At 40.6% G+C, this 23471-nt stretch overlaps 1 protein-coding gene and 1 long non-coding RNA gene across 51 annotated transcripts in view; one reads left to right on the plus strand and one right to left on the minus strand.

Moving 5' to 3' along the window:
• cast (calpastatin) overlaps positions 1–22002 on the minus strand; it is a 48497-nt gene extending 26495 nt beyond the window's left edge. For 25 of the 50 annotated variants that reach the window (XM_034239667.1, XM_034239663.1, XM_034239647.1 and 22 more), the window contains exons 1-2: positions 21117–21375; positions 20341–20427 (exon numbers count right to left, since the gene is read on the minus strand). In XM_034239667.1, coding sequence (XP_034095558.1) covers positions 20341–20427; positions 21117–21146 — 117 coding nt within the window. In that variant the 5' untranslated portion in view covers positions 21147–21375. Of the gene's footprint in view, positions 1–5389; positions 5410–6984; positions 7139–16409; positions 16622–20340; positions 20428–21116; positions 21376–21711 lie in introns of those variants that run through there. The other 25 variants (XM_034239668.1, XM_034239652.1, XM_034239635.1 and 22 more) reach the window with 11 other exon arrangements.
• LOC117561941 lies at positions 13842–20529 on the plus strand. The gene is made up of 4 exons (XR_004571462.1): positions 13842–13922; positions 18906–18971; positions 19457–19538; positions 20320–20529. It is a non-coding gene; the product is annotated as an uncharacterized LOC117561941 (long non-coding RNA).
• Positions 22003–23471: the final 1469 nt, after the last annotated feature.

Genomic DNA, 23471 nt, shown 5'->3' on the forward strand with positions numbered 1-23471 from the left:
TTGTTTACATATTATTGTAACTCAATACATGATTGTCACTAAAAGCCTCGTCTCTTCATTACAATACAATATAAAAAATAATTCATTAATTCATTTGAATAAAAATTCAAGTTAGTAGCTATTAAAGGCATAAAAATACAAAAATGTATAATTTTTTCTTTGATAGAAATGTTTCTTCTGCCCATAAAGTGTCCAAATCAGGCTTTGCTGGATAAGCGCATTTTTAAAAACATAGTCATTGTCCATGCCGGTTTCAGTTGGATTATTTGTCACAGTTGCTCCGACTTATTTCCGACTTTTGAACACATCGGCAAAATCCGGCTTACTTTGAGCATGTGTTTTAAACAGTTTAATCCCTTTGTGAATTGTTTCCACTTGTGCCGTCCTTTAATTTCTTCATACAGCGGGAATCCAAATGAATTAATCCTGAGTCCAATAACCATCAAAGTCACTCCAATAGTGCTCCTTAATTACGCTTTCATCCTCCTTTAACAAAATACTTCACATTCATCCAGTTTGTGACAGTAGTTGTAGCATTTTTGAGACTTTTAAACTTTAATTACCGCTGTTGCGCGCCCCCCCCCCGTGAGTGTGTGTGTGGGGGGGGCAGCCCTTCCAACAGGAGTCATTTGGGGGGGCTCTTGGGAAAAAAGGTTGGGAACCACTGAGTTAGAGGACATTGCTCTGCTTTTCCTTCTGTTCACCAATCTTAGTTCACAGATTAGTTTTTACATCAGTTTGCATGCTTATTGTATATTTCAAACTATTCTTGAGAGGTGCTACAGAGACAAGAAACGATGTCAAGCAACTATCATTATCCTCTGTTTACATACCTGTAATCCTGTGAGTGAGAACACCTGTCAAACCAGCTGTATATTCCAGTCAGCTTCACAAATACAGAATGACTACAGTGAGTGAACAAGAACCACAGAGGTAGAAGAATTGCACCACGCTGAACCATCTGTAATCTGGGACCTCTTATGATTGCGGCTCAATGATTGCCTCACACACTGGTGTTACATTTCACACAAATAAGGTCACTACCCAGCTAAGTGTATGCATCACCTAATGTGTTGACTCTAGCTTTGCCTCAACTACAGGCCAGCTGTGAGGGTTATTGTTTCTTTAAAAACTATATTCTGTATAAGAAAGGAATTCATTTGGAGAAAAAGTGTGAAGAAAATTTGAATAAAGTAAATAAAAAAAGGGTGTTTCAAGAGAGCATAAGGAGGAAGTGGCACAAAGGAGGAAGTGAGGTCCCAAGCAGCCAGGGTATCCCCCTGCCAGGGGAAGTCATGTTGCTCCTGCCACTGCAGGAAATGTTGATTGTGTTAAACTCAAATAACATGAATAACTGAAAGAAAAGGAAGCATAGTTGTCCTGCATGCTTGGCAGGAAAGTACATGATTTGTCACATGTGATTTGCAGGTTGACCTTGCAAATAAAACAGAAACTAATATTTATATCATACAATTATTAAATATTGTTTGGTTATGTTTTGAATTGTGCCAGAGTTTGTGTGGTCCCAGGTAATGCTCAAATGTTGATAGCAGTGCTGAAATACCTGGAATAGAGTATAATAATAATAATAATAGATGTATTTTGTTAGCGCTTTTACAGGTGCTCAAAGTCCCTTTACAGAGATAGTGAAAATAAATACCAAAGAGTATCAATACCCAAATATTTACATTGAATATATAAACAGTTATAAAAACTAAGCTTTTGTTGTTAAGCAATAATGCAACATTTGAGTAAATGTGACAGTCTTTTTGCCTTAGCTTAGCTTAGCCTAGCTTAGCTAAGCATATAGACTGGAAACAAGGGATGGATGGCCTGGATAAACCCCTCCTTGGATACAGCATAATTAAAGACGCGATTGTAAGGTAATGTTATTTGATGAAAGGGATCTAGGTCACCGCAGTACGTCACCTTCTCGTCTAAACATGATGTTTCAATGGAAATAAGCACATCACTCTTCAGTGAGCGAATGAATGACATCATCACTGTGCTCTATACTTTACATACAGTGGCACACCGAAAGCTCTCAACATTTCTATCCAAAATACATTTTTAACCCGCAAAAAACTATGTGTATGTAAATCTCAGGAAGTTGCTCAAAAAGCTTTGTGACTAATTTGCCTTTCTGTCATATGAGAGCAGTCCACACACAGAGTGGAAAACCAAAGCCTTAGCAGCATGTGTTTACTTGCTGATCATGAGGTAACGACTGCGGTCAAGCCAGCCTCCTCCACTCGGGAAAACCTAGTCAAGCCAGCCCGCACGTGATATTGCGGTGCGCGAATATCCTATGCATTACGGTAGAGTCCTGGAAACACTGCCGTCAAAATAAAAGCACTTACTCGGTCAATAACATATACACCAAAATAACATACCAAACATATTAAATTAAGAAATATGTACTATATAATGTGATCAATAATGATTTAAAACAAACTACGTATAACTACCACATTATAAATGAGTGAATGTAAAACTTAAGGAGTTTCAAAATAAAAGACCTTTGAAATATCTATTGTATGAGCTATCATCCCTCTGTTTTTAGATGAGAATAAAACAAAAACTGTCCAGTATCAAAGACTCATCTCACTCCAGAGTGATAGCAGGACACCCCATCTAGTCACTCAGAAAAAATCAGGACATTCTGATGTACAGTTTCAAAATAAAAGACCTTTGAAGTCTCATATATGAGCTATCATCCCTCTGTGTTAAGATGAGAATAAAACAAAAACTGTCCAGTATCAAAGACTCATCTCACTCCAGGGTGATATCAGGACACCCCATCTAGTCACTCAGAAAAAATCAGGACATTCTGATGTAGATTTTCAAAATAAAAGACCTTTGAAATCTCTATTGTATGAGCTATCATCCCTCTGTGTTTAGATGAGAATAAAACAAAACTGTCCAGTATCAAAGACTCATCTCACTCCAGGGTGATCGCAGGACACCCCATCTAGTCACTCAGAAAAAATCAGTACATTCTGATGTACAGTTTCAAAATAAAAGACATTTGAAGTCTCATATATGAGCTATCATCCCTCTGTGTTTAGATGAGAATAAAACAAAAACTGTCCAGTATCAAAGACTCATTTCACTTCAGGGTGATAGCAGGACACCCCATCTACCCAGATACTTTTCCAAAAGGCAAACAAAAAGGCTGCTCATTTCATTCATGGGCCATTAATGGAAACAATGCATTGTAAATGAGACAGGAGGGGCAGCGTGTTTACAAGATGACTCCATCTGTCATTACTAAATCATAATAAAAATGGTTATGAGGTCTGAAATAAGGTGATGAAGTTCAGCTGGTATTTTTATTTGGCCAACATTGTTCACACACAATACAATTAATAGGCTACAAGTAATGTATTTACGTGACAGCAAGCAAAAATATTAGACTGTGAGAAGCTTTAATATTCATGATCTGCTCCTTTACTTGAAGAGTTGTATCTGTATGTCTAAAGCTAGAGACAGGGTTTGTTATGTCAGCAGACTGAAGTCTCTGCACTCACCTGAGACCCACCCAGAGGTTTGCAAAGTATGCCGTGACTCCAAACTGCAGCATTCCTACATTCCTCGTGCAGATGCTCTCTGATTATACAAAACAGACTGTCCATCCACAAAACATGAAACACAATAAACTGTTTTACTTTGATAAAACAAGCCAAAGAATTTTGCTTAGAAGAATTAGAACATGCCAATATTAAACAACGCAATAAATCTCACTAAAATGTATTATTTAAGCTTCTGTTATTTACCTTTTTTCCAATTTTACTTGGTTTTACTTGGATTGTAACTTATAAGTAATATGTTATGATAACCAGCCCTTCCTAAGAGGGTTATCCATGCAACTGCTGCAATGCCAATGCTATGCTAGCGTCAGAGTTGGTCATTCCTAAAAAATAATGCATTTCTGACGTTTGAATTTGGACAAAACGTCATTTCTAATGCCATTCCTATATAGCTTTTTTCACAAAAAAACAAGAACAGAATCTAGCCCCAAGTGGTGCCTGACTTTGGCTTTGTGTAGAGGATTTCTGCAGGACTTTTCTCACGCAACCATGACGAGTGGCCTTTCACGGGGTAGACAAAGTAACAGGAACACCATACAATCCTGAGGTAAACACAAGCTGTATGCGGCTTTTATAGTTTTGTCTACACAGTGACAGTCAATTAAATATTGCAGAATGAGATGTCACTGTGTTACGCAGCATTGTGAGGTGTTCCTGTTATTCTGTCCAGCCCTGCACACAGACAAAATCAAAGAGTGCAGACGGTAGAAATCTCACACGGCTGTACCTGGTAGACATTTTGTCGGGGTAAGGGAAGGGGTCGATACCTGCCTTGTTTCTGTTATCGGGAGGTAAACAGCTGTTTATTAGAAGATCACAGCTGACAGACAGAAACCAATAAGTACAATGAGAAATGTGAATCCACACATTCACACACATGGATGCACAGAGAGCATAATGTATATTCCAACAGTACCATTACAAGACACAGATTCCATTCAGGGGCTCATACAGACCGAGCAGTGCTTGCCTTTTGATTGTAAATTAGTCTGAAGAAAAGGTTTTCAAATTGTTGATATAATATGTCTATGAAATGCAAAAATAAATAAGATAACTGTCCGTCAAAACTTCACAAAGCTAGACTTGACGTCAAATATAGCAAACACTTTGCTCTGTTCCACCAAAAACTCCAATACCCAAAAATATTGCCGGATACCATCTAATTTAGAGGCTGGAATCAGAAAATATGGGAATTCTTCACCATTTCTGCTTAAAAAAATTACTGAAAATATAAATCTATTGCAGTCTTTACCCATAGAGCAATAAGTCAATAGTTTTAACAGTGACAGTTATCAGAAAACAGCCAAGTGTTTATGTGACTGACAGGCGGAAAGCTACTCAGATACGTTTTGAACATCTGCTAAACAGTTTTTGGATAGAGTTGACCATATCATCTCCTGTGGTGAGACACAGGACACACACACACTCACACACACCCTGCATGCTTATGGACAGATAGCTTTGACAGCGAGGACAACACTGAGCGACGGGGTTAGGAACAGGACACTGACATGAAGAGCGTGATCAAAATAGACGCATGATCCTCGAGTGTGTATGATGGCAGCAGAGCGCCATCTGAAATCACTGCTCATTTCAAACTGGCATTTGTTCAGTTTGATACGTCATCTCAGACAGAAACTCTCGGTGCGCTCAAGGTTTTGCCATTTTAGTCCTTGTGGAGTTTGAGACGGGTATAATGCCGGCAATACAGTAACATCACACCATTGTGGGACCTGATCTCTGACATGCGAAACATTTTCGTTATAGAAAAGAAACAATGCCGTATATCCAGGCCTTACCCCACAACAGCGATTCAGCCAGTAGCTTGTGCCTGTATTGAAAACTGATGACTAATGCTGGGCCCCACCCAAACAAACCACAGACACGCACATGTGAATGTGACTGGAAGCAGCTCCTTAGCTTGTGCTACGACTTCAAAATAGAACTGGCAACACCGTCTGAATGGTCAGAAGGGAGATCACCTCAGGCCAAGTGGTGCGAAAGTTGCAGTTTGCGTTACAATGGAAAAATGTGGAGCAGAAGTGCGAAAGACATTGAAACTAGCTGCTGTTTGGAGTTTCAGGGAAGAGCTGCATGAGGGTAATTGCTGTAGGGAAGATTTTGAGAGCAAACAGACAGCTGTTTAAAGTCAAGAGTTGTGTCATTTAACAAATACTGTAATTGTCTACCTGTAGGCTATCAATACTATTTATGATCATATGAAGGCATAGTAGGCCTACTTTTGATATGATCCTTTAAAAAGGAGTTTTTAAATATTGTTTATCACACTGTATTAAACTTCAATCTCTAAAGGGCGAATATATTTTCCTTATCTGTGTTTGGTTTGAATGTAATAGTTTTGTATTGCAAACTAACATGCATTGTTGACAAAATTCAAGAGGATAAAACTAAAAGCAATTGTTTCTTATTTGTCCATCACATGCAAACTAACTGACTTCATCAATAAGCATCAAACCATGTTTTCACATGTTGATGAAAAACAATGTTCAGGCCCTTATAGTATATCCATGTTATGCTACCTAATACTTTTACTTCTTTTCAATTGACAAGCAAATATTGTACTTTTCATCCCGCTACATTTATTTGATACTTCAGTTATGGTATATACTTCAGTTACAGATTATAAAGGCAAAATATAAATCAACAAATAAATGATGATGTGTTACTGTTGATGAAAGTATTTAGCAGTATACAAATGAGTTAAAATGAGACCCCTAACACTGCAACAACAAAGTGATGAACACCAAAAGGATTCTCTCATTTTAAATCCAGTAATATAATACCTATGACTCTGAAACAGGCCATTCAAGTACTTTAAGTATATTTTAATGCCAAAACGACTTTTGCCACTTTTAGACTAACAACAAAGTGTTTCTAAACTGTGGCGTTGATACTTTAACTTAAGCAAAACCTCTGAGTGCTTCGTCCTGTCTGGGTAACATTAGATACTTTTGTTTAAAGACACATTTCAAGACTTGTTGTCAGACACTGAAGACATATTAACTATTAATAAACATTGGTACATCATCCCTCAGTATGTGCAGATGATTATTTGCTGTTTATTTCATCGTTACCTTGGAGACAACTGCTCTCGGGTTCCATAAAAGCAACAATAACACAGTCATATTTACTCTTCTGCCAACATTCCTCAACTTCGCATTCAAAATTCAAGAGGCAGCCAGATCGATCCTTATCACCTGCCTCACGCTGACACAACATGGCTGTCAGATGACAACGCATGAAAAACCAGCCTGTCACTGTCAGACAGTAACCACAGCCATCAAAATGATATCGGTAGGCATCAGTCAAACAGGAAGACCCTCCACAAACAGACAAAAGGATAAAGAAGGGTAAACGCAGTCCAGTTACATACCATAAGTGTGATGCAGGCTCCTCTATACAAGATGCTGTGTATACTACGCTTCACCTTATATTCCCAATGAGGATCGCTGTATGTCAAACACACGCACACATGAATTTAACACATATAAACACACACGCCCAGAAGCGGAAAAACTTGCTGCTCCGCCTTCATGGAAGCGGCACAAAAAGCCTGATCTGACTCCACCTCCCAGCCACAAGCAGCAGAGCCGGCTACATCAGATTGGACAGCAGCAGGACACAGAGACCAACCCACTGCCAATGACTGCCAGAACAAAATAAAGAAGTCTACTTTAGGGAAACTTCATGCATAGTCAGGCCGGGCTTTTGAGAGGACGGATATTGCAGTTTGATAACAGACATGATGGCCTACATTAAGATATCTGCAGGAAGAGTTTTAGCGGAGGAAGAGTTGAAGGATGAAGCACTGACGATGAGGCAGAAGTAGATTTGCTGCAGCAGAGCTGTTGGCAGAGTTTGGGTGTGTCTGACAGACTCACTGCTTAGGAATCTAGAGCAGAGCTACTCTAACAACAGTGTGTGTGTGTGTGTGTGTGTGTGTGTGTGTGTGTGTGTGTGTGTGTGTGTGTGTGTGTGTGTGTGTGTGTGCGTGCGTGCGTGCGTGCGGAAAGAAAAGACGAGAGGGAGGGGGATTAGATCACATGAAGTGCAAAAACACAGCCAGAATAGAGAAAAATTCAAGTATGTTTAACTTGAAGAAAGACACAGTTGCACCATGAACAAGGTGACCATTGATACAAGTTCAGACATGTTTTCTCTCTGGTTGTTACAACTGGACAAAGTATCCCCTAGACACAAAGGACCAGACAGGAAACTGGACAATGGCTTACAGTTGTGAAGGAATTTAAGAAAAAACATAGCAGTGTGAACTGTACCCTCTAAGCACACGCAGAGGATTGATTTGTTGATAGTTCTCCTAAACTTGTAACTACTGCTCAGATAAAGCACGCCACATCAAAAACATGTGAAAATGGGCAGGAAGGGTTTTAGAGAAGAGCACCCCCCTGTGTTTAAAGTTACTCATAACACTTGGATGAAAATGAATGGAGGATTGTGTAGATGTTATCTGAAACTGCTGCGTGGGCTCACTGTGTCTCTGTCTCTGAACTCATGTATCACTATGTTGTGTTTGCTGCATGGATAAGACTGGCCTGCACTGTATGTGTGCCACATGTGTCTGCACTTTAATTATGCAGGAAAAAAATAATTCTTAGCATAATGTAGATTTAAGTCATCACTAATTAAAACCTCCTGTTTTTTCCTTTGCTAAACATTGTGTGTGTGTGTGTGTGTGTGTGTGTGTGTGTGTGTGTGTGTGTGTGTGTGTGTGTGTGTGTGTGTGTGTGTGTGTGTGTGTGTGTGTGTTTCCCTTTAAAACAGCTGCGGCAGCAGGTATAGGACATTAATTCATAGATCAAAGCACACTGGTTTACAGACTCTCCTGTTTTGCCAATCCGGTGCTTAAACAAATAGCTCTACGCCCCTGGTCGAAATGTCCATAAAATTAAGTCTGAGTTCGAAATATATCTCAAATAATGTATGCACTGTCATTTCCCCACGTAAACATAACAGTCTGCAATGAAAGGGTTGTCTCCTGTGTGTTCCACTTCCTCCTTGGCGCATCGGTAACTTTCTTAACAAAAAAGAATTAAGTCAGGATAACGGATTAGTTTCTCGTGCGCACGAGAAACTAATCCGTTATCCTGACTTTATTTTTTTTTCTCATATATTTTTTTTCTGTCTCTTAATCCGTTATCCCGACTTCTTTTTTTCTCTCTCTTTTTTTTTTCATGTCCCTTTAGGGCAGTGGTTCTCAAAGTGTGGGGCGCGCCCCCCTTGGGGGGCGCAGAGGCACGCCAGGGGGGGCGCGAAAGACCAGGAGGAAAAATGGTTATATAAAAAAAAAAAAAGATTTAAAAAAAAAAAAAAATCATAATTAAAAAAATTATTGATTCGAAAATAATATGATACAGTACAGTACTATTACGTCTGGGTCTCTGTGTGTGTGGAACGAGCCATTTTGTGTGCGCGCGAGAGAGCGAGAGCGCACCGGTACCGGAGATCGTTGTTCTTAGCTTCTGGTGCTAGCGAGCTACGCTAACGGATATAAGGAGTTTTTCAACAACAAAGTGGAGGAGAGTCCTCTCCTGTCAGACTGAGAGACTCAGTGAACTAAAGGACTCTTTCATTGTTATCTCAGTGGGTCTAAAACGTTTTGGTCACCATTAATGTAAACAATTATTTCCGAGGCACACATTTATATGATCATTATAGTTATACAAAAATAAGAGAATAAATGAAAAACAGGTATGAAATACTATATGATATTAAAAAAAGAATAAAGTTTAAAAAGGGTGATTTGTAAAATATCCAGAAAGAAAAAGTAAATCTGTTTACAGTTCCGTTTCATCTGGGTGTTGAGAGGTATCCATAGATCTCTTCATTTTGCTCTCAATGTGTCCACACACCACCTATAAAAATAGCACTTTACCCCTGCTTACACCTATATGCCGTGAGCTGATTATCGAGCCTTCGTTGTAACAGTTGCGGGAACACTGTGTATATGCGTGTGGAGAGTGTTGCAGTAGAAAATTCCACTGTAGCGACCGGTACATTAATGGGAAACCCTAAATGTTTGAGCACCCTCTATGAAACGTCAAGCTACCCCACAGCACCCCCAAAAGAAGTCTCTGGCGCCGCCACTGAGCCTGACTATGTGTGTTGGGGGGGCCCGACTTTTTTTTTTTCTCCAAAGGGGGGGCCTGACAGAAAAAGTTTGAGAACCACTGCTTTAGGGGCTCCGTATAAATGAACTTTGGCTGCACCATAAAAAAAAAATCATGTATTTCTTTTATGAAGCATTTCTGAACATGAATGACTTGTTTAAAGGCTTACATTTGGATAATTCAAGATAAAGGTTATCAGCTTAGTATTTTCCTTTCAAAATAAGTGTTGTTTCTAAATTCCTCTGACCCTATTGCTTAATGCAGACATCTTTAAAAAGGACAAAAGGCAAACTCATCACCTTGTTGCACAACCCCTGCCCTAGCATCTCCCTGGCAGAACTATTTGTGGCTGTTTTGTGACCTTTCATTATACATCTTCCTTGACAGCTTTGCCCCAACTGACTCCAATAACACACACCAGAGCCTTTGCTTGTGTGTCTTTGATTCTGTGTGAGTGTTTGTGTGTGTGAGACAAAGCTGGCATGTTTGATGCATGCTTGCACTGGATCCAAACGCCTTACTTGGTAACCCCTGGTTATCTTTGTTGACAACTAATGATCTAAAGCAGACACTGGACCCACCCACCCAGAGCGATGGACCAATCAGAGATGTGGAACTGGAAAAGGAGTGGGTTTCTAATCTGAATTTCTGATACTGTTTCTCGGGGCTCACAGGCAAATTCTAAGTGGGAGGCAGTACGTGTTCTAAGTCTGTGGGAAATAACTCTGGACTGGTTGTGTTTACTTTCCTGGCAAGAGATCGTAGTAAAAAAACATTTCACATTGAAAACACACTGAACTGGTCGAATTTAGATAGATGAAGGAGGTTCAAGGTTCAAGGTTCTTTATTGTCAAACTAACATAGCTACAGAGTAATTACGTCGTTGAAAATCTTAGGTCACAGGCTTCTCCAACAATGCAACACAATAATACAGATAAGCAGACAATATTAAAACAATATTAAAATATACTATATTAAAAGTAATACAAAAATAAAAATAGTTTTAAAAAAGTGGAATAGTGCAATACGATATATATATATATATATATACGATATATATACGATATATATACGATATATATATATATATATATAATATATGCAAGCTATTGGAATGATATATTAGATAAATAGATCAATAATTACTAAGTAGCAGATGAATGTTATGAAATTGTTTAAACAGTTCAGGTGTTTAACAGTCTTATTGCCTGTGGGATGAAACTGTCTCTGAATCTGGTGGTTTTTGTCCGGATGCTGCGGTAACGCCTGCCAGACGGCAGCAGACTGAACAGTTTGTGGCTGGGGTGATTGGGGTCTTTTATAATCCTGAGAGATTTCTTCCTAAGCCGCTGGGAGTAAAGGTCCTCCATGGATGGCAGCTCCGTCCTGGTGATGTTCTCTGCAGTTTTCACCACCCTCTGTAAAGGCTTACGATTAAGGGCGGTGCAGCTGCCGTACCAGGCCGTGATGCAGCCCGTCAGGATCCTCTCTATGGTGCACCTGTAGAAGTTGCAGAGTATCCTGGAATCCATTTTGAACCTCCTCAGCCTGCGGAGGAAGAAGAGCCGCTGTCGAGCTTTCTTGGTGATGGTGGTGGTGTGAAGAGTCCATGTCAGGTCCTCAGTGATGTGGACACCGATGAACCTGAAGCTGCTGACTCTCTCTACCGTAGTCCCATTGATGGCGATGGGGGCGTCTCCCTCTCCCTGCTGCTTCCTGTAATCCACAATCAGCTCCTTTGTTTTGCTGACGTTGAGATGGAGGTTGTTATCCTGGCACCAAGATGTCAGTTTTCCGACCTCCTACGCCGTCGCCGTCTGTGATCTGGCCGATGACGGTCGTGTCGTCAGCAAACTTTGCGATGGTGTTGGAGCAGTGTGTGTTCACGCAGTCGTGAGTGAACAGGGAGTAGAGGAGAGGGCTGAGCATGCAGCCTTTAGGGGCACCGGTGTTGAGGATCAGGGTGGAGGATGTGATGTTTCCCACCCGCACTGCCTGGGGTCTGTCCATCAGGAAGTTCAGGATCCAGTCACAGAGGGCGTGAATCAGGTCTGATTGACAACAGTAGCTGATTGACAACAGGTCTGATTGACAACAGTAGCAGACACTGTGTACTCTATATGAACTTATTAAAGGGAAGCTTTTAAATGATCAAAAGATAAACCTGTCACCAAATGCACTAACGCATCAAGATCATGCAGTATTGTAGATAACAGGCGGAACCAGGGTTCATTAACTTGTCAAACCAAACTACTTCTCCTTTAAGAGAGACAGTAATCACTGTAAAATAAATGTGACAGATTTATGAATATGAAAGCAGAACCTGTACGCGAGGTGAGTAGATGTTGGTATTTGAGGGATTCTAGTTTCCGTTTAACCAATCAAATGTGAACAGGCTTTGGTTGCATGTATGTAATCAGTTTGTGAGAGAGCAAGTGGAACGATGCATTGGCCAAAATGCAATCTTAGATCCCATCGGGGGTTGTCTAAACAATAAAACATTTTATTTTCTTATTTTATCTTTTAACTGGTCGTAGTAATTCAACTCCAAGACCATTCTTGCATCTTAAATTGCTAACCAGAAACATAATATTCTTTCAATAAAAAAAGAGAATGTCCTGTATTTACCTAAAAGTTACTTTCTATCACAATCTTTCTCTCCAAAATGCATAAATAATGCATTTTTAAAATATATTTGTTCTCCCTTTATTTGTTTGGTACATTCTATGGTCTACCAGTCTGATATACCTGCTATATATTTAGAGACCAGCTAGCAAATCTCTAGCACATATTCTGTATTATTTGCAGAACAAACAATAGTGTTTTTGTTCAATGTGTTTTTCTATTGTCTGGTCAGCCAGTAAAGTGTATTAATCAGCTTGTTGAGACTCGATTCTAACTTGAGCAGAGGATTCCTTTACAAAGACTGTCTTTATTTACATTTGTCAGGGGTGCCATACAGTGTAGTTATGCAATTTAAGGTGGAGGTTATTTACTTATGGTGCGTTCGAGTATAGATGAGATGGTTGTAAATCTGAGGCACGAGAGTCGGTGGGTGAACAGTACTCTGTTTATCAGAAAGCTGACCGGTGACTTCAGTTCCTCCATATCCTCAACAACAAGAGTGACAAATGAATAAAACTATCCTTCTCTTCCTCATTCCACGTGCAACTGTATAGCTGTCCTTTGTTTCTGCTGTATGTCCACGTCTTATTTTAGCACCGTACATACATTATGGCATTACCAGCAGACTGTCACTTTGAAGTACAGTATACACAGGCAATACACATTCCCCCCATTACATGACTATTGATCAAAACATTACTGTTCCGAGCTATTAAAGGGGCCCTACTATTCAAATGTCAGGTTCATATATGTATTTTTTTCTCCCAACTGTGACATGTCTCCATGCTTTAATGTTTAAAAAGCTGTTTATTTTTCTCACACTGCCTGTGCTGCAGCACCTCTTTTCACCCTCTGCCTCAAACCAGAGCCAAGTCTGCTCTGATTGGTTAGCTGCCTCTGTTGTGATTAGTCAACTACTCGGAGATGTCCCGCCCCGCAGCAGCGCAACATTACATATAGATGACACTGTTATGGAAGTAAACACAGGCGTCCAATGGAGGCGTTTCAGGCAGGAGGAGTGTGTGGGAGAGTAACGTAGGAATTTCAGCCGTTGCAGACCATTTACATGCACAAAAACCTATAATATTCCGAAATGGGGAATTCGGAAGAATAGCATAATAGGGCCTATTCTCATTTTTATATTTTCCATTTCTCGTACGTATCTTTTTACCCATTTTCGACATATGCTAATTAAATAAACCAACAACCCTATGCCTCACTTTACAGGATAGAAAGAATAAATCTTTGGTGCCACAATTACATCAATATATAGTTGAGACTTGTCAGCAATTTCAACTCATGGTTATCACAACCTTACATGTCATCATTAACTTGAGCCTACCACTTTCATGTGTTTTTGTGAAGCAATACCAAGAAGCTTACTCATCTATCACATTACAATTTCCAGTAAGCGCCAGGCAGCTGGGACTTCATTACCTGCTAGTCTAACGTGTCAGGACAAACATCATGTGGCTACTAGCATTAGCTTTTCCTGAAGTATGGCAGATGTAAACGGACTAAGTTAAGTGCTGAACAACAACGCCTCGCTGAAGCACAGGTGAGCCCAGAGGCCTTGAAACTCTGATTTTATATAACCGACATGACAGAAGCAGTGAACTCTCGTCAAGCTAACAGTGAAGTGAGAAATCTGACATGTCACGATGTGCGCTGGCAAATAACACACAGGGTGGCAACTGGATAAACACCAACATTTAAAAACAAACCTAGAAATTCTTATGTATTTATGCTAACATGTACACAACGGCTCTCCCTCTCTTTCTGGCACAAACACACAACCAGCCTGAGGGTTGTGCCACATAATGAAGCATATCATCAATACAGCTAATGTCCTGCTGCTTTAGACTATTTGAAACATTTTGTTTTTGTTTGCATTCAGAAGCGTTGATTATGTGGATCAAAATAGCAGAGTTATAGTTGAGGCTGTGTACGACATTTGAACTTGAGCATCCAGGCACCTTGTGACATTACGTCAGTAAACTGCATGACCCTGGCTCCAGCTGGTTTGCATCAGAGGGACATTGTTGAATTGTCATTTCCTGACGGTGGACTTAAACACTGTTTTCATACTGGGGTCAAACTGTGTGCTTTATGCGTAAATAATGAAAAACAAACATTATCTTTATCTATGTGTGTGCTTGAGATTCATTTTGACATACTTAAGTATTTCCTATTTATGCTAAAATATACTTTTTCCAGGGAAACATTGATTTGGCTGCTAAATGTTCTTGTTTATATTGCCGGAAAACGATTCAGAAAACAAACAGTAAGCCCACATTAGGGAGTTAGCATTAGTTCCAGTTGTAATAATGCTAATAATAAACCGATGATGTAAATAATGTTGGGCAGCAGATTTTGGGGGAAATCTCCTGCAGGCCAAAAACTATTAGCAAAACTTCTACTAGTGTCATATTGTGACATAGAAAACTATTTAACTGCTATTATACCTGCTTTAAGCAAGTCATTTTGAAATGTATTTGTAAATAACTCATTTTACACTGTGCTATTGCTACTTTAACCTAAGGAAAGGAATCTACAAATATTATAACTGCACTAAAGCAGTGTTGTTAACCAATCTAATTCAATATATAAAATGTTCTTTATACAGCCAAATATCACAAATTACACATTAGTCTTAGGGGGCTTTACAGTGTTTACAGCATAAGACACCCACTGTCCTTAGACCATCACATCAGAAAAACTCCCAAGAAAACCCCACAAATAAAGGGGAAGAAATAAAAGATACATCTGGATATGAAACCATGGAGGGACAGATGTGCAATAGAAGTTGTGCGTATACACTTAAAAGATAATGGATTGACATTCTTACAATACTGATAAGTTCAGAGATATTGGAGACTGTTTTCCGTTGGTTTTTTAATAATGTTTTAATAGTACATAATGTACATAATAAATCAATTATGAATCCACTGCAGTGTGGAAATATTTCTCAACTGTATCACAGCAACGAAAACACTAGGGTCTCAAATGTCAAAACCGATCTATAAAACAATTACTCAGCTCGTGTGCTCTCACACTTTATAATCTCCCCAACATTTTTAGACTTTACACTGCATGTCCAGCCGAATGTGTTTCCTCAGCGGTCATTTCCTGTCAGTCTCACTGTAAGTGGTGGGGGAGGCAGACTGCTGCAACCATGGGCTGAGCATTTCCAGCCCAAAACACACACAAAAAAACTCCCACCACAAATCTGAAGCCTATCTGTGCTCAGGCTTTTCCATATTAACCTTTAACACATAGTGAGTCAGAGCCAACTGACACAGCCCTGATAACAAAGCCCTGACATCAGGATGAAGGCCTGCCAAAATATCAGTCACTTTCTCTGCACGACATGAGAAAAAGTATTAAAAGATGAGGTTACAGGATATGAACTACAGCACGCTACATGCAATTCCTAGTTGTGCACAGAAAAAAAGGCTCTTAAGCTTCTCCTAGCTACACACCCTTTCATATTGCTCCATCTGTGGATTATCACAGGAGAACGGTATTTGGGTGAGACCTATGAAGTCGAAACCCCTGTCCAGAACAATAACTTCATGTTTTTGTTCATGAAAGCAAAACTAGGACACCCATACTCTTTCCCAAATCACCACATACAGTGATCTATAATTTCCCCTGTGGTTGGTACTTGTAGCAACAGGTTGTAAACAAGGTAGGCCTTGTCCCAGCCTTGGTTTAATATCTCACTACACAACTCAAACTAAACTCGCAAAGGCCGACCAGCAGCCTCACATTCCAGCAGACAGAGAGAGAGACAGAGAGGGAGAGAGCGGGAGGGAAGGTCTGACTTGGATAAGAGCCAAGACAGTTTTCCTCCTTATGTGTGTTTCCCCTATAAGTTGTGCAGCTCAAACTCGACTTGAACAACAACATAAAGCAACAACATATAGCATTTTACTTGCAGGCTGACTTACAACAACACAAAAACACACACGTGGATACTTTGGATTAGTTGTTTAGAATAACATGGCACTAACACACAGACAACACAATTGCGCGCACACACCTGCTCCTCCACGGCCACATCCTGCAGGGCCTGGCCGTCCCGTGGGCCTCGGATCCAGGTCAATATCTGGCCCATGTTGGCTGAAAGTGCCTCCGAGCGTGTGTTTGTGTGTGAGCGTTATGTCTGTCAGCCTCTGCCTTGTCTCTCAGCTTGCAGCATGTTTCCAACTCACAGGGAGAGGGAGGGTGGAGAGAGCGGAGGGGAGGCGTGGTCTGGGAGCAGAGAGGGCAGAGGGGGGGGGGGTTAGCCTCATATGTGGATATGTCACAAGAGGCCGTAACTCTCTGGGCTATAAAGGGAAGGGAGCTGACCGTGGACTGACACCCACCTGATGAGGGGCCACATCTGAGCTTCTCTAGGAAGCAGATACAAGGGCACACATGCTTAAAAATACGCCCCGTTAGGTGTGTACAACTTTTTTTTGCAGTGTATTGGGACAATTTTAGTGCTGCTTATCAACAAGCACACCCAGATGTGTGATGGTATACATGCCTTGAGCACACACAGGCATAGAGACACTTTGTGTACACACTGGCTTCTTATGTACACGCAGTTATAAAGGATTTTGCAACCACCCTCCATGGCTGCCTAATTGCCGATGAGAATAAAGGGAGGGGCCAGACTTTAGTTTTATATTACATCTGCGTCAACTGTCTTCGGAGAGAAAACAAGTCTGAGCCGAGAACTTTCAACTCTTTCTCTGTCAGATATCATCAACCCCTGACGATAATAACAGGGACATACAGACATATATTGATAAAGCCCTGGGTGTTTCAACATCTGGTCAACAGGTCAGAACTATGAACCGATAGGCACCGGGTGAGCCAATGATAGACTGTTATCTGTAGCAAATGGATGGGGATTTCGTTGTTTTATAACAGCCGGATTGGCAGCAAGACAATTATTTGTGAAACCAGAATGTAGGGAGTGTTTAAAGAAAACAACACTAATGGATTCACTGAGGCCAAAGGCTTATGGGTGTTGGCTTTCAGAACATTTATCTTTCATCCTTTATCACCAAAATGAATACTTCGGACTTTAATTGAACAACAATCTACAGAAGGGGGAATACAGCAGTATCGTCTGAACAACCGTATACACAAGAAGAATATGTGGATAAGGTATATTCAGGTGTATCCATGGCTGGCGTTTTCATGTCATTTAAAGGAAAAGCAATGCAAGTGCAAAATGCAATTCCATTCATACCTCTGCGGCTTCTTCCTCCCCAATGACTTGGGTGGATTAGAGCGGCCCTTTGGGTGGGGTGTGCCGACAATGCAGTCGTTGAGTGAGTCACTGTGATGGAATAAGTCTGATCCTTTATTCACTTAAAGGTGTTTAGTAGCACACCTCAGCAAAAAATGGAAATCATGTACTGCCGAGTAGTTTCCTCCAGCCAGACCTGACACTCCTGTTTGTGCAGCACACGTAAAAAATGGTTCATCCATCCATCTTCTCCCGCTTATCCGTGGTCGGGTCGCGGGGGTAGCAGTTCCAGCAGAGAGCCCCAAACTTTCTTTTCCCTGTTATTCCCGGTTATTATATCTAAATGTCCAAGTGGAGTGGTGTGCTCTTCCTTTATGCATGCCATATAGAAAGCTTTAAGGATGCTAAATATTATTCCTTGGAACCTCTACCATCCTTGTGCAATATGATAATGGGAGTAAATGGTTAACCCAGGCCCAGGGTTTCAAAACAATCCACTTCCACTAGCTCTGAGTTACATATTTGTTGTTATTGAACAAACCCAATTGGGAACCATTGTATATTTTTCAATTTCTAGACTTGTTTAGTTGATTTTCAGAGAATAATAAGCCTAGTTATGTGAGTGTTGGTCCAATATGCAAGGATTGTGCCAGTAGGAAAGCTTTCTTAAGCGATGGCCAAGTGCAGTGAGAACATCTCTAGGATAGCTTTCCTTAGAACCCCTTGGCGCCCTTTGGCCGCAGTCTCCTTCATAATCCACCTCAGAATCATAGGTCAGTCCAACTTGAACCCATAAACATCACACACACATCTGTCTTTACAGTCAGTAACGTAGACATTCTCAGCTTTGATGGGCTATGCAATAAATATTTTAAATCATCTCAGAAATCCTAGAAAACATTTGATTTGAATCAAACCAAACCCATTTGTGTGTGTGATAACCATCTGTACATCCAGGGGTTCGTTGTATACGGGAACTCTTATTTTACATCAAAAATGTAAACAATTAAGTTGAAGCCCAGAGCAGACTCACTGACACCATGGCAACACCCATGTATGTCTGCAAAGCAACTAAAAGTTAGAGCAGGTCATCCCAAAAATGATTTAAAACAAAGACTAATATAGGAGTTACAGAATCCGTTCATATGCTCAAAGTGATACAAGAAACGTTAGAAGGGCTCAGAATGTCAAGTGGCCCGAACACTGACGCTTTCCTCTACCCATTCATTTCCCCTATTCTGAAACCTTGTGGAAAAGCAGGCAAAACAAGTTGTCTTTGTTTTGTCTTAGGAGGCCCCCGTTTATAGACTTCAAAACCTTGTCTCTGTACCATCTGATCAACGCACAGCAAAGGAAGTAAGTCATACAAGTTTTCTTTGCATTGCCTATCTTTACCTAATGAATAGAAAAAGACAAACAAAGCATGTACAGCACACATTTGAAAAGGCTCATGCTTGCACATGTGTGTACACATGCATACAAGCATACATGCCTCCACATCATGGCACACCCTCTGTCAGACGGACACACCTTTCCCTATCTGAAGTACCACATGACCCAACCTGTAAAACTAGCTTGTGCACCTTGGGAAAGATATGTCTGCTAATAGAAACACCTACAGGAACTAGTATGACTAATATCAGATTTTCACAAAAATAATCTTCTTCTTTAGTGACAAGAACAGCTGATAGTGCAAGCTCAACATTTCAAATAGCAAACCTGAGAGAAGAAAATTAAATATGAATGGAAATGCCAGATGTTTCATAAACATGTATGGAGTGTCAGAGTGAGCATATGTAACTGGACTCCTCTGCTAATCTGTCCCTCTTCTATATATTTAGACCCATGTCGTCCTACAGTCACTACTATCTTCACTACAGCAGTGCAGACATCTACACAAACTGCCCATCACCCCCTCACACGGTACGTCCACTGTTATCAGATTACTAGAGAGATTACATAGTTTCTGCACTAGACAGACAGGTATGAAAGATTAGGAACTCTTTAGCCATTTGCACATAAAACCCAAAGACATCACTACATTAACATAACAGGTCAGACGAAAGTTGGCTCTCACAGGGAAAGTGTGAAAATAATCTGTGAAAAAGTAGGGAGAAGTAGAGCATTCCTTGTAAAGACACACACGTTTACTAATAAAGATAAAAAGCAGCTCAGGAGTTTTTGCAAGAGCAAATAAGAGTCACAGTATTGCAAAAATGTTCCAAGTGCACCAAAAATAAAGGGTTATGCAATAGTTTCCATATGATTACTACGGCAACTAAACGAACAATGTTCACAGACATTTTGATAGCAGAGACCAGGCTTAAAAAAGATCAGGAATGTTAACAGTGTGGGTTAACAGCACCTCCTTGTCAGCACAAGCAACTTCCTCAGGATTTGCACTCAGCAGAGGGAGACAAACACAATACTTCCTTCACATGTACAGCGTTCAATCCAGCAATGAGCATTTACTTCAGAATGGTACGCACTCTCATTTACTACAAAGCAGGTTTTTAACAACGTTCTTCCTTTTCTGACCTGTGGTCCCATTTTTGGGTCCGAAATCCTCAACCATAGACATAAGAAAGTTTGTTTAGCAGCCATTTTGAATTAAACGAAAAAGTAACATTAACATTGTGTCACATAACTGAGTGAGTAATAGTTCCCTTTTATATTGAATTTTGAGAGATTCATCCTTCTACAGCAGGAGGAGGGGAGTCAGTACCTTGCCATAGTAGGACCCTGCAGTGGAATAGGAGTTTGAAGACCTGCCGCTATGATGGATCTGTGGGGAGGCAGGAGCCTCTCCTTTCTACACACAAAAAACACACAAAATAAACACCAGATTGTGCATGCCAAATGATCTGTTGCCAATAAATTCAATGGAAGTTCTGCACAGGATGCCATGACTTTAGACTATTGTGTTGGTAGTTTATTCATACAACATCTGATGAAAAGTATTTCATGTTCAGTCAAATTGCAAATCAAGTCAAATTGTTGCTATTCATGCTTTTTAGTGTAAATCTAATGCTACCAAATACATCTCATTTACAGCAAATGTGTCATTTTATTATATTTGGTAGAACTGTTAGCAATAAAAACTGCATGTCATTCAAATAAATGTCTTACAAAAATCTTACAACATGTGCAACATTAGATTGAAATTTGTTTTGTAGCCAGAATGCTGCATTACATTTAGATCTGATCAGAAATGCATGTCAAAGCCTATCTCAGTTTAAACAGTCACACACCCTGGTATATAAAAACTGCGTGTGTGACAGAATATGGGCAAAGCAATCAATATGATTAACTTATATTCAAAGGGATATCTAGTGCAGCCTATGACATGTTTTAACGCGCATTCAGCAGCAGATTCAATTTCAGACAAGTTTTGCTGGTTTACGACAATAAAAAGAAAGCAGCCGCGTCTCTTTTGGTGCCAATGGATTAGAGAAAATTGCCAGAGGGTCAAAAAGAGAGAGAAGTAGCAGATGTACTCACAAGGCTCATCCAGTATGCTGCATACGCCATGAGAGATCAGGAGGAGAAACTCTGAAAGAAGTTTGTTCCACCCTGCTCTGCCCCTCTCTCCTCACCGCATGCAGGATATTTTCACTCATGCCTCCTCAAACAGCCACTCCCCACATTGATCTGATGATTACCACACATGGCTGTCTGGAGCCCTCTCCTGGACCTGGCTCTTCCGAATAACAATAGAGAATCAAGTCCACCTGCAGATAAACTCCCCCTCCTCACTTCCATGACCACTCACATACAACGTTTAAAGTGACATAGTTGTATCTTTGTTTGGCGATGTGGGCATGCAAACAACCGAAACACGACCATCAATATGTTCAAACACTGCCAACAGATTGATCGATGCTGACTTCAAGACCAGGTTAATCGATGCTGCTGATTCATGTCGCACACACTCAAAAAGCACAGAAAATGTGACGCTTGTGAATTGCAAATTACTTGCAGCAATCATATGGAAAATATTGCGGAGTTATCTGAAGTTATTTGGGTGTTTTGGAAAGAATGTGCATCCATAAACACTTTCAACTTGATACGTCGTGCAGTAAAAGAGAACACTTACTTCTTTCGCCTCCTTGTGGTCTTTATCGTGACCATGGCCTTTCTTCTTGCTCTTGTGTGGCATCTTGAAAACACGGGTGGATCGACGATTTTAATTGTGCTTCTGCGTCCTTTGTTGTGCACTGTTGTGGAATCTGATTATTCACGCGGATCTGCCCCTTGGAACAAAATTCAGTGGCCCCACCTGCTGAGAAAGCTTTCGGCTCAGATGATTGATCGAAGTGAAAGCTGGCACCAGCAAATGTTTTCGCGTTTGTATGTAGGCCAATTAAACATGGAGCTGCAGCAAGTAAAGTATTTTTTCTACTTGATGTTCACAGAACTTGGTGGTACTAGTTCAGACAAGACGAGGGAAATGCTGAAATACAGATGTGATCATGTGAAGGATGTTGGATCGAAGGGTCTTTACAAACTGAAGTTACTGTGTGATTCAATGCATGTGAAGCAACAATATTAAACCAACATGAAACACAGGAAGAACACACACAACCACACGTACACACTGTTTTGGGGCATGACGGACACGCCCCACAGTCCGAGGAACAGTTGACTCACTGCTGATGTTATCCTCTTCCTCTCAAAGAGCTGGAGCCTTTATTTAGAACAACACTGCCCTCTGGTGGCCAACAAAGGGACTGCCAGCAGGCACAATAAAGAGGAACAGGACACCGTATAATGTAAACCAGGGGTGGGGCACCTCCGGCCCCCGGGCCGTATACGGCCCGCGAGACCATTTGGTGTGGCCCTCGAGGTAATTTATAAACACACGCAAAAAAGAAAAAAAATTAAAGAAATCTAGACCGCAAAATAATTAAACAAGTGAGTGCCTGTTTTTCCTGGCCAAGGTCAGGGTCCTTGAACACAACACAAGCCTAACGTGTCATCACGTGGTATATGTCTCGTCTGACAGGGGTGTAGTGCTGACGGAGAGCAGTGAGCACCAGAACGCCGCTCCGCTCCGGCACTTCCAAAAATGTCAGTACCCATAAGGAGCCGTACACATGCTGCAGTTTTTGCGTGGCTGTGTCTTAGTTGAAAGCCCAGTGGCGATCTGTTCATCTGTCATACTGATCATACAGTCAATAACTTTGTTGTTATTAGCATCTGGTTAGCTAGCTATGCTAACGAATATAAGAAGCTTTTTCTACAACCAGTGAGGTAAAGGCACATCTTTATATGATCATTATAGTTATAAAACAAATAAGAGAACAAAGTAAACAGGTATAAAATACTATATGACAGTAAAAAAAAGTTGTTATTAATAAACAAGAATGCAGTTTGAAAGGAGAGTGATTTGTAAAATACCCATAAAGAAAAAGAAAATCTGTTTACAGTTCTGTTTCATCTGGGTGTTGAGAGATGTATCCATAGATCTCCTAATGTTGCTCTCAAAGTGCACCAGATTGATGCTTTTAACTTAAACATTTAAAAAAACAAATCTTCCCGGGGGAGCATGCCCCCCGGACCCCCCTAGAGGAGGTTAGGCCCCCCCCCACTTAAATCATGTTCACATGGATAGGAGTCTAAATACATTTGCACACATCTTGTGTCCATATTAGTGCTGTCAAAATTATCGCGTTAACGGCGGTAATTAATTTTTTGAATGAATTGCGTTAAAATATTTAACGCATGTGCAGAATGGCCCGCCCCATACGTGCCACCAGTGGCAGCGCCAGGGTATGGCTGGGGTAGGCTACACCCATACCAAGAAATGGCTTAGCCCCACCATGAAAAATGATGTTAAAGTAAGCAAAATAAAGT

The sequence above is a fragment of the Gymnodraco acuticeps genome, unplaced genomic scaffold, assembly GCF_902827175.1.
Source record: "Gymnodraco acuticeps unplaced genomic scaffold, fGymAcu1.1, whole genome shotgun sequence".
NCBI classification, from domain to species: domain Eukaryota; kingdom Metazoa; phylum Chordata; class Actinopteri; order Perciformes; family Bathydraconidae; genus Gymnodraco; species Gymnodraco acuticeps.